This window comes from Hyla sarda, chromosome 2, assembly GCF_029499605.1.
Source record: "Hyla sarda isolate aHylSar1 chromosome 2, aHylSar1.hap1, whole genome shotgun sequence".
Lineage (NCBI taxonomy): Eukaryota > Metazoa > Chordata > Amphibia > Anura > Hylidae > Hyla > Hyla sarda.
The window spans coordinates 118,411,362-118,427,810 of record NC_079190.1 but is presented as its reverse complement, the minus strand read 5'-3'; the positions used below and the strand labels follow the sequence as shown (position 1 = coordinate 118,427,810).

General features: G+C 44.3%; 1 protein-coding gene across 2 annotated transcripts in view; it reads right to left on the bottom strand.

The window, feature by feature from the left end:
* Window positions 1-2,173: 2,173 nt before the first annotated feature.
* The window catches only part of GPD1 (glycerol-3-phosphate dehydrogenase 1), a 79,531-nt gene continuing 65,255 nt past the window's right edge, over window positions 2,174-16,449 (bottom strand). For both annotated transcript variants that reach the window (XM_056555384.1, XM_056555385.1), the window contains exons 7-8: window positions 14,859-14,965; window positions 2,174-4,340 (exon numbers count right to left, since the gene is read on the bottom strand). In XM_056555384.1, coding sequence (XP_056411359.1) covers window positions 4,244-4,340; window positions 14,859-14,965 — 204 coding nt within the window. In that variant the 3' untranslated portion in view covers window positions 2,174-4,243. The remainder of the gene's footprint in view (window positions 4,341-14,858; window positions 14,966-16,449) is intronic.

Here is a 16,449-nt window from a genome sequence, read left to right as displayed (position 1 = left end):
GGCCCAGTCTTTCTCCCGTTATCAGCACACGAATTACGGAGGAGAAGTGAAAATAAAACTACATCTCCCATCATGCCTTGTGCTTACTTCCTGTAAGCTGCTGCCCTCCCCCTGTTCTATCCCCCCGAGCAAATTATTATATTATAACGCCCACATCTCCCTCCCCTATGCATACACCCTCCCTTTCTGCTCATCTCCCCCTCCCCATGCTGCTCCTGTCCAGTGATGAAACAGGCTGCCTCCATGCTCACTGTAGACAGACAGTCTGCATAGCTAGAATCAGCAGTGTCAGCACTGGAGAGTGGAGAGTGAAAGTAAAAATGGTTAAAAAAAACATAATTGTTTGTCTATAAAACTGTCCTGATAGGGGTCCCTCCATCTTTTTCACAACTACAACTCCAAGCATGCCCAGTTATTTTATATGCTGTTCGGGCATGCTGGGAATTCCAGTGGTGCCTCCAGCTGTTGCAAGACTACAAATCCCAGCATGCCCTGTCAGCTTTCTGCTGTATGTGCATGCTTGGAGTTGCAGAGGTGACTCCAGCTGTTGTAAGACTATACATCCAAGCATGCCCTGTCAGCTTTCTGCTGTTTGAGTGTATAAAGGAGTTGTAGTTCACCAACACCTCTACTGTATCAGGAGACTCCTGGGAGTTGTAGTTCACCAACACCTCTATTTTATCTCTGTAGTCTCCTGGGAGTTGTAGTTCACCAACACCTCTATTGTACCTCTGTAGTAACCTGGGAGTTGTAGTTCACCAACACCTCTATTGTATCTCTGTAGTCTCCTGGGTGTTGTAGTTCACCAACACCTATATTGTATCTCTGTAGTCTCCTGGGGGTTGTAGTTCATCAACACCTATATTGTATCTCTGTAGTCTCCTGGGAGTTGTAGTTCACCAACACCTCTATTGTATCTCTGTAGTCTCCTGGGTGTTGTAGTTCACCAACACCTATATTGTATCTCTGTAGTCTCCTGGGGGTTGTAGTTCATCAACACCTATATTGTATCTCTGTAGTCTCCTGGGAGTTGTATGTCACCAACACCTCTATTGTATCTCTGTAGTTTCCTGGGGGTTGTAGTTCACCAACACCTCTATTGTATCTCTGTAATCTCCTGGGAGTTGTAGTTCATACACCAGTGTTTCCCAACCAGGGTGCCTCCAGATGTTGCAAAACTACTACTCCCAGCATTCCCTGGTTGGGAAACACTGGCATACACACACACATAACAGGGACTACAACTCCCAGCATGTGTCATTCAGTAGTCCCCCTCCCCCCATCTCACACACAGAATCATCTCCAGTATGATATTTATTCCCTGTATACACCACCAGCCCGTGCAGTGTAATATGTCTCCTTCACACACACGTCCTCCCCCCCCTGCTCTGTGGTTTGCTCTGTGTTTCCCCCATGATAACTTGAATCCTCCCGGTGATAAGTGAGGTCCTATGTAGACAGAGCAGGGGAGGGGGGAGGAGCTGTGGACGTCCTCATTCTCCCCCTGCTTGAATCTTACAGATAGGGGCGTTTCTGAGGATGAGCCTATGGCTGCCTCAGAAAGCACCCGCTCATGCATATGCATAAGCAGGGAGGAGCTGACAGAGGCTAGGGGGAGCACAAACACTGCTGGGAGGAAGAGATCTCCGTCCCCAAGATGGCGGCTGCAATGTAATGAATAGGGGACGGGCGCAGGACTACTGGGCTATGCTGGCAACTCTAATATCTCAGAAACGGCTGCATATAGGTAAATAGGACTAATTGACTGAATTGTATAACTTTTGTTTGGGGAACATTTGGGCAGGGATTTTTGACCACTACAGTTGTCCTTTAAGTGCTCTCTGATGACACGTGTCTCGGAAACCGCCCAGTTTAGAAGCAAATCCCCATAGCAAACCTCTTCTACTCTGTGCAGTTCCCGAGACAAGCAGAGATGTCAGCAGAGAGCACTGTTGCCAGACAGAAAACAACAACTCAACTTCAGCAGCTGATAATTATTGAAAGGATTAAGATTTTTTTAACAGAAGTAATTTACAAATCTGTTTAACTCTCTGGAGCCAGTTGATATTAAAAAAAAAAAAAAATTTTTTCCTGGAATACCCCTTTAATAAGTCAGGACAGTACACCAGTAGCATATACACAAGTAGACAAAGAAAAGCTCACAAAAGACAACTAGTTTTACTCATCCGTTTGTATTTTCATCAAAATACAATTTTATTAACACAGATTACATTCTGGGAAGAAGTATTTTGACATTTAAACAATGGATGGACTATGTATAGAGTTCAATGTTGTAGAACAGTGGTCTTCAAACTGCGGACCTCCAGATGTTGCAAAACTACAACCCCCAGCATGCCCGGACAGCCTTTGGCTGTCCGGGCATGCTGGGAGTTGTAGTTTTGCAACATCTGGAGGTTCACAGTTTGGAGACCATTGTTAAGGAATATTAGGAGACCATAGAATTTAACTTGAAATAACAAGCCGAAAGATTAAAACATATCTAAACTCAAACAAAGGGTCAAACAGAGCGAGTTCAAATGCAGCAGATTTGTTGCCGAAATTTCTGTGATGAAATTAGTTCCATACATTTGAACGGGGAGATTTTCATAGCATGTGCATGAACTCCTGTTAACTTTTTACATATAAAGACATTTCTGTAGAATCGCATCAATTGCATATAAAAATACCCTATAGGGCTTGTTCACACCAGGGGAGAAAAATCCCACCCGACCCCCCTAAAATCCACATATGTCAATGCTACAGTGGGAGAAATATGCACTGATGTTTTGGGGATTTTTTTGACCACTGAAGTCAATGGAAGAAGGATTTCCACAAAGAAATGCACCGATTTAGATGTGGAAAACGGCATGGATCCATGGGCCCAAATCATACACAGATTTTAGCTGTGTGAACCTCCCCTTACATATTTCTTGTATACAAAGTATATATATATATATATATATATATATATATATATATTTATTTATATTTTTTATTGCATAGCTTTTAACATTGTGTGCACAGTCTATGGGGGGAGATTTATCAAAACCTGTACAGAGGATAAGTTGCCCAGTTGCCCATAGCAACCAATCAGATCGCTTCTTTCATTTTCAACAAGGCCTCTGCAAAATGAAAGAAGCGATCTGATTGGTTGCTATGGGCAACTGGCCAACTTATCCTCTGTGCAGGTTTTGATAAATCTCCCCCTATATCTCCCATTGGGGGAGATTTATCAAAACCTGTCCGGAGGAAAAGTTGCTGAGTTGCCCATAGCAACCAATCAGATCGCTTCTTTCATTTTGCAGAGGCCTTGTTGAAAATGAAAGAAGTGATCTGATTGGTTGCTATGGGCAACTGGCCAACTTTTCCTCTGGACTGGTTTTGATATATCTCCCCCAACGAGTGCAGATTTTAGCAGTGTGAACAGGCCCTATACATTTGTAGAACACTGGATTAAAATACTCTAGTTGAGCTATAGTTCAGAAAACTATTACTTTAAGTAGCCACTGCTGTTATGCGTCTGCCTACACACACACACTGGCCCAGTATTCAAAAAGGGACCTATGTAGGTTTTATAATAATATTTCTTTCTTAAAAACAAAATAAAAAAAATTCCCTTTGGGAACATACCACAAAATCTTAAAGGGGTAGGCCGGTTTAGTAAAATGTATCCTCTATCTCCTGCCTGGAGTTTCGGTTCTCCCCATGAAAGAAGCTGTGTGGATTAGGGCACTAAGTGGTGGCCAACACCCCCCCCTCCAGGGATCTATATGGGAGAGCTGGAGATACACGAACGCTGTATCTCTGGCTCTCCCATAGAGATGCATGGAGGAGGCTTGTCAACCACCGCTTTGTGCCGTAATCCACACAGCTTCTTACATAGGAAGAGCCGGGGCACTGGGCAGGAGATCGTGGGGGGCCCAAACTCCCCCCTTTGAATAAGGGATACATTTTACTAAGCTGGTCAACTGCTTTAAAGCAAAACATTCCAAGGTAAAAGATTCCAACCTGGCAATGTTTGCATGAACCAAGGCTTCTGGGTATGAGCAGCAAACATAGCTAATCTCTGAAATTTCAGGCAATGGGGTGAATGCAATCGATTAGGAAGTTCATGATATGTCTATGAACAGTGTACACTCACAGACATACATCAGACCTGTGTATACTATGGGACTGGTTGCCTTTTTTCTTATGGAAAGGTCAGTGAAGTAAAGGGCTTGAAGGTCAGAGTTCGCGGTTTAGGTTACATGTGCTCAGGGTGGTTCTGAAGGCAGGTTATGAATTCTGTCACTGGTTTTCCCTCGTAGCAAATCTGATATACAGCAGTAAAAAGCGGAAACCTAGAAGGCAAACATAACAGTGTCAGCGGTCTGGTAACAATTCTGATAAAGATAAAGGAAACCTAAATGGCAACACACATTTAAGAAAAGGAAAAAAATTTAAGCAATGCTGTACTTTTGGACAACCTTTTTTTTGTGTGTGTAAACTTAAAAAAACAAAAAAAAATGTTTGTAATATGCTATAGGTGTCCATTTACCATCATCTTATTCTTTCAATAGTCTACAGAAAAGAACATCCTTAAAATGTGTAGGCTGTGCATATAAATATTGTTCCGGAAACAGTTTATCCCCTCATATACATAGACTTATAAGGTTATACAGTCTTTTTTTAATCTCCACAGTCCTTCCCAATGCTGAGATACAAACAAGGCTTTATGTTATTATGCAAATGCTGCTCAGAGGGTGTTGCCTGGCATGGCAGGAGCCCAGGTAAGGCCTGCCCATATTCTCTTTATCAATAAAATGTGTTAGATGGATGCAAATGGGCCGGGGCTGTGATAACAAGGACATGGTAGGACTTACTTGGGCTCTTGCCATGCTGCGGTATGCCCCCTGGGCACTTGAGCCTTATTTGCAAAATAACAGAGAGGCTTATATCTCATCGGAAGTATGATGGAGAGAACTATGTAGATCTATCTAGCCATGGATGAATTAAAGGGGTACTCCGGCGCTAAGACATCTTATCCCCTATCCAAAGGATAGCGGATAAGATGCCTGATCGCGGGGGTCCCGCCGCTGGGGACCCCCGTGATCTTTCACGCAGCACCCCGTTTCCATCAGCCCTTGGAGCATGTTCGCTCCGGGTCTGATGACTGCCGATCACAGGGCCGGAGTATTGTGAAGTCACAGCTCTGCCCCCATGTGACATCACGCTCCACCCCCTCAATGCAAGCCTATGGGAGGGGGCGTGATGTCACAATATTCCGGCCCCGTGATCGGCAGTCATCAGACCTGGAGCGAACATGCTCCAAGGGCTGATGGTAACGGGGTGCTGCGGCGGGACCCCCGCGATCAGGCATCTTATCCCCTATTCTTTGGATAGGGGACAAGATGTCTAAGCGCCGGAGTACCCCTTTAACACTCCTGTTTTCCTGCTGACAACTTGGCAGATTAGGATGAGTCGGCTCCTCCAAAAGCTGATAAGCCGGGGTTGTGCATCAAAGACTGCTTTTGTGCTTACTATACAGTGACCCCTCGACCTAAGATGGCCCCGACATGCGATAATTTCTCAGAGGCCATCGCATGTTGAAGGCAGCATCAACATACGATGCTTTTGTATGTCGGGGCCATCGCATAAACGGCTATCCGGCAGCGCAGACTGCTTCAGCTGCCACCGGATAGCACTTTACGGTGCCCCGTGTGGTCCGCTGACGATCCCTTACCTGTCCTCGGTGCTCTGGCACGTCCTCTACGGGATCCTCTGCATCATCAGTGCTCTCCATCGACATCATCACGTTGCTGCACACGCCGTCCCGTCATCCAATAGGAGCGGCGTGCGTAGCGGCGTGATGGTGGCGACGGTGAGCGTGGATGCCAGGGAAGCAGAGGCCTTGCCAGAGCGTCGGGGACACCTCGGGGACGCGGCGACAGCTATGGACGGCGACATCCCGGGCAGCGGTGACGGTCCGGAGCGGCGGGGACAGGTGAGTACAACCTTCCTCTAACAATGGTCTACAACCTGCGGACCTCCAGATGTTGCAAAACTACAACACCCAGCATGCCCTTGAGGGGTTACATTTGCAATAAGGGGTGACTTGTGAGGGGGTTTCACTGTCCTGGGACCATGGGGGCTTTGTAAATGTGACATGGCCCCCAAAAACTATCCCAGTCAAATTTTCTCTCCATAAGCCAAATGGTGCTCTGTCCCTTCTGAGCGCTGCCATGCCCCTGCACGGTACTTTACATCCACATATGGGCTATTTCCAACTGGATTACAAATTTTGGTGTGCTTTTCCTCTTTTTACTCCTTGTAAAAATGAAAAATTTGGGACAAAACAAGCATGTTAAATAAAAAAATTTTATATTTCATTTTCAAGGCCAACGTTTTAAAAAAAATTGTCAAACTCCCTTGTTATGTTCCTTAAGGGTGTAGTTTCCAAAATGAAGTGACATGTGAGGGTCATTTCACTGTCCTGGCACCATGGGGGCTTTGTAAAGGCAACATGTCCCTCCAAAGTATTCCAACCAAATTCTCTCCCCAAAATCCACTAGGTGCTCCTTCATGTCTGCGGCCTATTCTTGACTCAAGTAGTGCAATAGGGCCACACATGGGATATTTCTAAAAACGGCATTTTTGTGTTAATATCTTATGTGTTAGGGTATGTTCACATTGCAGAACCTCTGCTGGCAGAATTCCGTAAGATGAGATTCCGTCTGGCGGCAGCCGCCGAAGATACCTTGGCGGTAGGACCGTGCAGCACTGCGCCCTCACCAGTGATGGCTATGCAGTGCTCGCAGAATTCCGCATAAACAATGAACATGTTTATTCTCTGTGCGGAACAATTTCAGAGGCGGAATTGTCTGCCACTGAAATTCCTCAGTGTGAACGGGTCTTGCGGAAGACGCATTCACACTGATGGTAATGTTCACTGTGCGGAATTCACTCACGGAATTCCGTGGGTATTCCACAGTGTGAACGTACCCCCCTTACGGAGAAAGTTGGATAAATCTGGAATATCTGCAAAGAAAATGGAGACTTTTCTCACCTAAAGGGTTAACAAACATTCCGAATACTTTGAGGTTTGCAGCTTTTATATTGGGGTAATTTATGGGGACATTCTACCATCAAGGCCCTTTAACCCCTTAACGACCACGGGTTTTTCCGTTTTTGCACTTTCGTTTTTTCCTCCTTACCTTTTAAAAATCATAACCCTTTCAATTTTACACCTAAAAATACATATGATGGATTATTTTTTTTGCGCCACCAATTCTACTTTGCAGTAACATCAGTCATTTTAGCCAAAAATCTACGGCGAAACAGAAAAAAAAAATCATTGTGCAATGAAATTGAAGAAAAAAAACGCCATTTTGTAACTTTTGAGGGCTTCCGTTTCTACGCAGTGATTTTCGGTAAAAATGACACCTTAATCTTTATTCTGTAGGTCCATACGGTTAAAATGATACCCTACTTATATAGGTTGGATTTTGTCGTACTTCTGTAAAAAATCATAACTACATGCAGGAAAATGTATATGTTTAAAATTGTCATCTTCTGACCCCTATAACTTTTTTATTTTTCTGCGTATGGGGCAGTATGAGGACACATTTTTTGCGCCGTGATCTGAAGTTTTTAGCGGTACCATTTTTGTATTGATTGGAGTTTTTGAACACTTTTTTCATGATATAAAAAGCGACCAAAAATACGTTATTTTGGACTTTGGAATTTTTTTGCGCGCACGCCATTGACCGTGTGGTTTAATTAATGATATATTTTTATAGTTCGGACATTTACACACGCGGCGATACCACATATGTTTATATTTATTTTTATTTACATGGTGTTTTTTTTATGGGAAAAGGGGGGTGATTTGAACTTTTATTAAGGAAAGAGTTAAATCCCATTTATTAACTTTTTTTTTTACACTATGACACTGCACACACTGATCTTATACCCTGTTCACTGCAAAGCCATAGCTTTGCAGTGATCAGGGTTATCGGCGGTCGATTGCTCAAGCCTGAATCTTAGGCTTGGAGCAATCAATCGCCCAGGGGTCACACTGCGACCGCTGCCGCGCGCTATTAGCCCCGGGTCCCGGCATCAGATACATGCCGGGACCGACCTGATATGACTCGGGGTCACCGTGTGACCCCACGTTATATCGCGGGAGCCGGCAAAGGACGTAAATATACGTCCTTGGTCGTTAAGGGGTTAAATCCACTTCAAAAGTATACTGGCCCCTGAAAAATTCAGATTTTGAAATTTTCTTGCAATTTTGGAAAAGTGCTATTGTGTTTAACAAATAACGCCAACATAGGGTAGACATGTTGTAAATATGAATCATTATATAATTTATGTAGCATGACCATTTTCCTTAAAGGGGTATTCCAGGAAATATATATATTTTATATATATATATATATATATATATATATATATATATATCTCAACTGGCTCCAGAAAGTTAAACAGATTTGTAAATTACTTCTATTAAAAAATCTTAGTCCTTTCAATAATTATCAGCTGCTGAAGTTGAGTTGTTCTTTTCTGTCTGGCAACAGTGCTCTCTGCTGACATCTCTGCTTGTCTCGGGAACTGCACAGAGTAGAAGAGGTTTGCTATGGGGATTTGCTTCTACTCTGGACAGCTCCCGAGACAGGTGTCATCAGAGAACACTTAGACAGAAAAGAACAACTCAACTTCAGCAGCTCATAAATACTGAAAGGATTAAGATTTTTTAATAGAAGTAATTTACAAATCTGTATAACTTTCTGGAGCCAGTTGATATATTAAAAAAGTTTTTTTCCTGGATAACCCCTTTAAGGGGATAAAGCCGTTTTTTAGGAATCACAGTTTTATATAAAAAAAAAAAGAACACAGAGCGTCACAGCTTAAATGCCCCGATCAAAGACTCCGATGTCACATAGTTCTGGGGCATCACACAATGAGGAACGTTTCTTTTGGCTTTGAGCTTGACACGGTGCTAGATGGCTCATTTAGAGAGCGTTTTGTTAATAAGGCCGCACAGAGTAGAGGAGATTCAATGCCCGGAACAGTCGAATGTGCACAGCGAGGACAAATATACAGGCAGCCGCACTGATGCATTCACAGCATCAAATTAACAGGCACTATAGCGCAGACAATAGGCTATGGAAGGTATCAATTATGATCCCTGCTGTTACCAAATTTAGAATCCGTCAGCAGAGAACTCTGTGCCCCTGCAAGGAAAACTGGAGCCTGCTGTGCCCGCTATTGATGTGGTAACTTGTGAGTGACAGCGGCTGATTTACTTTTCATTTTGTCAATTATGTCTGGTAATGTGCCGCACCATAATAAAACCATTCAGACATATCCAACAATTATTGTTATTACATCCAGTGGATTATATGCGGATGTGTGCGGGTAGGTAAGCATTGGAGACTGGTTACCAGAACAGACAGGATTATGTTGAATATTTTGTCTTTATTATGTAATATTACAACATTATAGAGTAATAGGTATATGAGCAAAAGACTACCGTATTTTTCGCCCTATAGGACGCACCGGCGTATAAGACGCACCCGATTTATAGGTGCCAAATCTAAAAAAATAAAGATTCTGAACCCAACAGTGGTCTTCAACCTGTGGACCTCCAGATGTTACAAAACTACAACTCCCAGCATGCCCGGACAGCCAACGGCTGTCCGGGCATGCTGGGAGTTGTAGTTTTGCAACATCTGGAGGTCCGCAGGTTGAAGACCACTGGTATAGGAGGTAGCATTCACGTGTCCCCGCCGCTCCGGACTCGTCACCGCTGCCCTGGATGTCGCTCCATCGCTGTCGCCGCGTCCCCGTGGTGTCCCCGGCGCTCCGGACTTCTTCTTCCCCGGGATCCACGCTCTCCGTCGCTGTCATCACGTCGCCGTCATCACGCCGCATCTATTGGATGACGGCGTGCGCGACGACGTGATGACGTCGAAGGAGAGCGCAGGGGATCCCGGTACGGAGAAGACACCGAGGAGGCAGGTAAGGTCCCTCCCGGTGTCCTGTAAGCTGTTCGGGCGATTTCACCGCGGCGGTCCCGAACAGCCCGACTGTTAGTGTTATTTTCGCTTCAGACGCGGCGGTCAGCTTTGATCGCCGCGTCTGAAGGGTTAATACAGGGCGTCACCGCGATCGGTGATGTCCTGTATTAGCGGCGGGTCCCGGCCATTGATGGCCGCAGGTATTCGCTGAATAAGACGCACCAACTTCCCCCCCCCCCCCCCCCAGTTTTGGGAAGAAAAAGTCCGTCTTATACGGCAAAAATACAGTAAATATAAGGTATCTGTTTTCTAAATGGAGCTTACAATTACATTCTAAATGGTTTTAGGATGCTAAAAAAAATGTTTAGGGTGGCACGACAAAATAGATGACCTAGCGAGGTCAGGCTGGTACAGAGAAGAAGACTACACAATAAACCTGAGGCTAGGAAAGCGCTGCTGACAGTGCGGTATAATTGTATCATGTACAGCCTTTCTTTATGGCCCGTGGAAGGCAGCAAGATGAATTGTCAGACACAAGACATAGATTTGTTCAGAGGTTGTCCTTTGCTGCATCAAGTCCCGGAGAAAAATGAGTATAGAGCAAGGTTTGGCCAGTAAGACCATCATTGCTTCTTTAACCCATTAAAGGGGTACTCCATCCCTAGAAATCTTATCCCCTATCCAAAGGATAGGGGATAAGATGTCAGATCGCCGCGGTCCCGCTGCTGGGGAGCCCCTGGATCCCCGCTGCGGCACTGCGCTATCATTACTGCAAAGGGCGAGTTCGCTCTGTGCGTAATGACAGGCGATACCGGGGACTGAGCAGCGTGACGTCATGGCTCCACCCCTCGTGACATCACGGCCCGTCCCCTTAATGCAAGTCTATGGCAGGGGGCGTGATGACCGCCACGCCCCCTCCCATAGACATGTATTAAGGGGGGCGTGCCGTGACGTCACGAGGGGCGGAGCCATGACGTCACGCTGCTCAGTCCCCGGTATCGCCTGTCATTACGCACAGAGCGAACTCGCCCTTTGCAGTAATGATAGCGCAGTGCCGCAGCGGGGATCCAGGGGCTCCCCAGCAGCGGGACCGCGGCGATCTGACATCTTATCCCCTATCCTTTGAATAGGGGATAAGATGTCTAGGGGCGGAGTACCCCTTTAAGCTCTTTTTTTTTTTTTTCATCACTACATTTGGATAGACATATTTTCACGTAAAATCTATATACAGTGGTTCCTCAACATACGATGGTAATCCATTCCAAATGGACCATCGTTTGTTGAAACCATCGTATGTTGAGGGATTCGTGCAATGTAAAGTATAGGACAGTGGTCTACAACCTGCGGACCTCCAGATGTTGCAACACTACAACACCCAGCATGCCCGGACAGCCAACGGCTGTCCGGGCATGCTGGAAGTTGTAGTTTTATAACATCTGAAGGTCCGCAGGTTGAAGACCACTGGTATTGGAGGTTATACTCACGTGTCCCCGCCACTCCGGACCGTCACCGCTGCCCTGGATGTCGCCTTCCATCGCTATCACCGCGTCCCCGGGGTGTCCCCGCTGCTCCGGCAAGGCCTCTGCTTCCCCGGCATCCTCGCTCTCTGTCGCCGCCATCACGTCGCTACACACGCCGCTCCTATTGGATGACTGGACAGCGTGCGCAGCGACGTGATGACGACGATGGAGAGTGCCAACGATGCAGGGGATCCCGAAGAGGACGCGCCGGTGCCCCGAGGACAGGTAAGTGATCGTCAGCGGACCACACGGGGCACCGTTAGCGGCTATCTGGTGGCAGCTGAAGCAGTCTGCGCTGCCAGATAGCCGTTTTTGCGATGGCCCCGACATACAAAAGCATCGTATGTTGATGCTGCCTCCAACATGCGATGGCCTCTGTATGTTGAAATGATCGTATGTCGGGGCCATCGCAGGTCGGGGGGTCACTGTATATATAGATATAAAAAGAGAAGGCCTGACTCACTGACTCATCAACGCCCAGCCTAAACAGGTGTTGTTTTTAAGATGTAGATGAGGAATAAGAAAGGATTTTTCAAAATTCAACCCTTAAGGGGTGAAAACGGGGTTGAAAGTTTGTATGGAAGTCCATCATTTTTGAAGCTAGAAGCATGAAACTTTGTTTTTAGGCTAACAATAAGAGATAAAGAAACAAGTGTTTTAAAGTTTTCTAAAATTCCACCCCTGAAGGGGTGAAACGAGAGTTCAAAGTTTGTATGAACTAACCCCTTTGCAGCAGAACGCCGGGTATACCCGGCGCTGCGGTATGGGAGGGTTAAGAAGCGAGCTCAGGAGCGGAGCTCGCATCATACCCGCACGATCCCGGCTGCTATCAGCAGCTAATGCCCGGCAGATGTCCGGCATTAACTCTTTAGACGTGGCGACTTTACCCAGAGTGGCCTCATTACTATAGGATCATAAAAAGTTGACAAAAGCTGTTTATAATAAACAATATATATATACACAGCATGACGAAAACCCCTGACAATATGAAGAAGTGAGACCTAAAGATGTACGGAATAAGTTTTCTTTTTTTCTCTTTTTGGCAGCAATTGTGCCCCTGACTTTTATTTCTTTTTACATTCACTGTATGAAATAACTAACACCTTCCTTGACATCATATGGGCCAGTACATAGGGGCAAAACTGAATACAGGGAAATGTCTCCAAAAGACCAACTTTTTTTTTTTTTGTTATCATAGTTTTATGTTTATTTATTTATTTTTTTACACAATGTTTTCAAAATTCAACCAAGTATATTATGCTGTAATATTCCTAGGTCATGTGTAATGTTGACATGTCACAGAGATATGTCAGAAGTTTTGATCATTTAGGGTCTTGGTGCTGATACTACAGCCGATCAGTAGAACAGAGAAGTGCATGGTAGCGCGCTTCACTCCTAGGTTTGCAGGTTTTATAGGACTGCCAATTATGAAGCTCAGTATTCAATAAAACATAAGTAGCATCAATCCAATGTCCCAATAAGGATTTAAATTGGTGTAAAGAGGTTCTCTTTAGTTTACTATTGTTTCATTATATTGTATCTAATTGCAGCTAGTAATTTACAAAATCGTTGGATGGCCAACAGGGTAAAGTCATCTGGTACATCTGTCATAGTTATGCCCAAATGCATATTCTGGGGTCTACAGTCATATCAACATTGTATACCTTGTTACCCCATGCTAATGTGTGAATTCCCATAACATGCGGTACACTTCCTCAATAGACCTCCCCCAATCTAGACCAGATTCCACCCTTTATTATACATACTGACCAACTTCTTTAGGAAGTTCACCCTCCCAGAAGAACATTTTTTTTTTTTGCACATTTAGGTCACATGAAACAGGTTTCACTATATTAATAACATTGGCTTTTTTTTTTTAATAACATTACTTTTGTACTTTATTCTTTTAACACTTTACATTTCATTTATTTTTGTACAAGTTATTTCAGTCTTACTAGGGTACTTGACTTTGATTATTTGATCACTTCTGTCATACACTGCATTACTTCTGTAGTGCAGTGTATTATCTCGGTCAGTGTTACCCTGACAGGCAGCCTATTTGGCATGCACACATAGCTGGGGCATTTGTTAGGCCCCAAAATGCAAACCTGGAGTGTTCCTTTAAAGGGGTAGTACTCTGGTGGAAAACTTATTTTCTCTTAATCAACTGGTGCTAGAAAGTTAAACAGATTTGTAAATTACTTCTATTAAAAAATCTTAATCCTTCCAGTACTTATTAGCTGCTGAATACTACAGAGGATATTCTATTCTTTTTGGAAAACAGTGCTCTCTGCTGACATCATGACCACAGTGCTCTCTGCTGATATCTCTGTCCATTTTAAGAACTGTCCAAAGAAGAGAAAATCCCCAAAGAAAACATATGTTGCTCTGGACAGTTCCTAAAATGGACAGAGATGTCAGCAGAGAGAACTGTGGTCATGATGTCAGCAGAGAGCTCTGTGTTCCAAAAAGAAAATAATTTCCTCTGTAGTATTCAGCAGGTAATAAGTACTGGAAGAATTAAAAAATTTTAATAGAAGTCATTTACAAATCTGTTTAACTTTCTGGCACCAGTTGATTTAAAAAAAAAAAAAATAAAAAAAGTTTTACACCGGAAATGTATACTGCAATTTTAATATACAGATTTTCTTTCTGCAACAAAATAATAATTATTTACAGAGCAGTGTTTCAGAGAAATATTCTGTTAAAGATGAGCCAGGAACTACATATGCAGTCAAGAAGGTGGGTCTCCGCAACACTGGTCTTGACTGACAGGTCTCACCTGATGAGTGTATTTCTCTGACACACTGCAGCATTGCACAAAAAAACATTGTGCATTTTAGTGAAGGTGCCCGATAGAGATGAGCGAATTTACAGTAAATTCGATTTGTCACGAACTTCTCGGCTCGGCAGTTGATGACTTATCCTGCATAAATTAGTTCAGCTTTCAGGTGCTCCGGTGGTCTGGAAAAGGTGGATACAGTCCTAGGAAAGAGTCTCCTAGGACTGTATGCACCTTTTCCAGCCCCCTGAAAGCTGAACTAATTTATGCAGGATAAATCATCAACTGCCGAGCCGAGAAGTTCGTGACGAATCGAATTTACTGTAAATTCGCTCATCTCTAGTGCCCGAGCTTATTTCATGCTGCCTGTGATTTGGCAACATAAAACAACTTACAGGTTTCCTTTCAGTTTTCTACTCAGGTTACGAGTTTGAAATCGCTAAAGTCTGTCTAATGACTATGTTGCTGATGTCCTAATCTTACATCTGCACAACCAACATCAAACAAGACATTAGCTAACAATATCTAACCCTCACATGTCTATCGCGTACTTACTTCTCAACCAGGTTCTTGCTCTTCAGGATGTGGTTGAGCTCAGCTGATGTCTGTGGTCCCTGCAGTTTTTGTCCGTTCAGCATTTCCTTCTCCAACTGCTCTATAGACTGGAATGAAAAAAACATATCTCTTAGGTCTATACTAAGCAACATAGCAACCTTAAAGGGGTATTCCAGGAAAAACCTTCTTTTTAAATATCAACTGGCTCCAGAAAGTTAAACAGATTAGTAAATGACTTCTATTAAAAAAATATTAATCCTTTCAGTACTAATGAGCTTCTGAAGTTGAGTTGTTCTTTTCTGTCTAAGTACTCTATGATGACACGTGTCTCGGGAACCGCCCAGTTTTGAAGAAAATCCCCATAGCAAACCTCTTCTAAACTGGGCCGTTCCCGAGACACGTGTCATCAGAGAGCACTTAGACAGAAAACAACTCAACTTCAGAAGCTCATAAGTACTGAAAGGATTAAGATTTTTTTAATAGAAGTAATTTAAAAATCTGTTTAACTTTCTGGAGCCAGCCTAAGACACATATGCCAAAATGTGCCCCCAATATCTGTGTCACCATACTTTCAGCCATGGTACCCCTATAAACAAGAATCTACCCCATACAACACATGTGGGATGAATTAGAACAGAGATTGTGACCCGGTCCTTTTGTCCAACATTAGTGTCTGGTCTCCACTTCTGTACTAATCTCTACCAATCATTCATCTGACTGGACTTCAACTTTGCATAAAAAAGATCCAGATTCTGCACAAGGCTATGGATTCCACTGTGGCTTCTTAGATGATTTCACCACAATATAATGCTACTAAAAATAAAACTTAGACGTGTAAAAAATTACATTAACAGTATACAGACTGAAACCCTGTATATATTATCTGTATACCTGCCATTATAAACAATTGGGTAGGACTGTTTACCTATATATTAACAATGTATGTAGAGATTTTATCCTCCTGCCTTTACAGAAAAAACTGCATACCGTATATACTCGAGTATAAGAAGAGTTTTTCAGCACGATATTTCGTGCTGAAAACGCCCCCCTTCGGCTTATACTCGAGTGAACTCTCCGCCTGTCAATCCCTTCTCAGTGGTCTTCAATCTGTGGACCTCCAGATGTTGCAAAACTACAACTCCCAGCATGCCCGGACAGCCATCGGCTGTCCGGGCATGCTGGGAGTTGTAGTTTTGAAACCTCTGGAGATCCGCAGGTTGAAGACCACTGTGGCCTTCGTCATCATCCAGACCCCCCTTTAGTTTTCTGCTCACCTCCCCTCGGTGGGAAGGAAGGGTGAGCTGGTCTGGGCCATCTATGCTACAGGGACCGTCTGGTGGGGAGGGTTAGCTGTTCCGGGCTGTCCATTTTCACAGGGGGGCCCTCTTCTCCGCGCCTGCCCCGGACTAGTGAGGTTGCATTGACGACGACGCACAGGGACGTTCATTCGCAGCCTCCCTGCGCATGAACGTCCCTGTGCGTCGTCGTCAAGGCAACATCACCAGTCCGGGGCCGGCCCGGAGCGCGGAGAAGAGGGCCCCCCGGAGAAAATGGACAGCCCGGAATGACTAACCCTCCCCACCGGACGGTC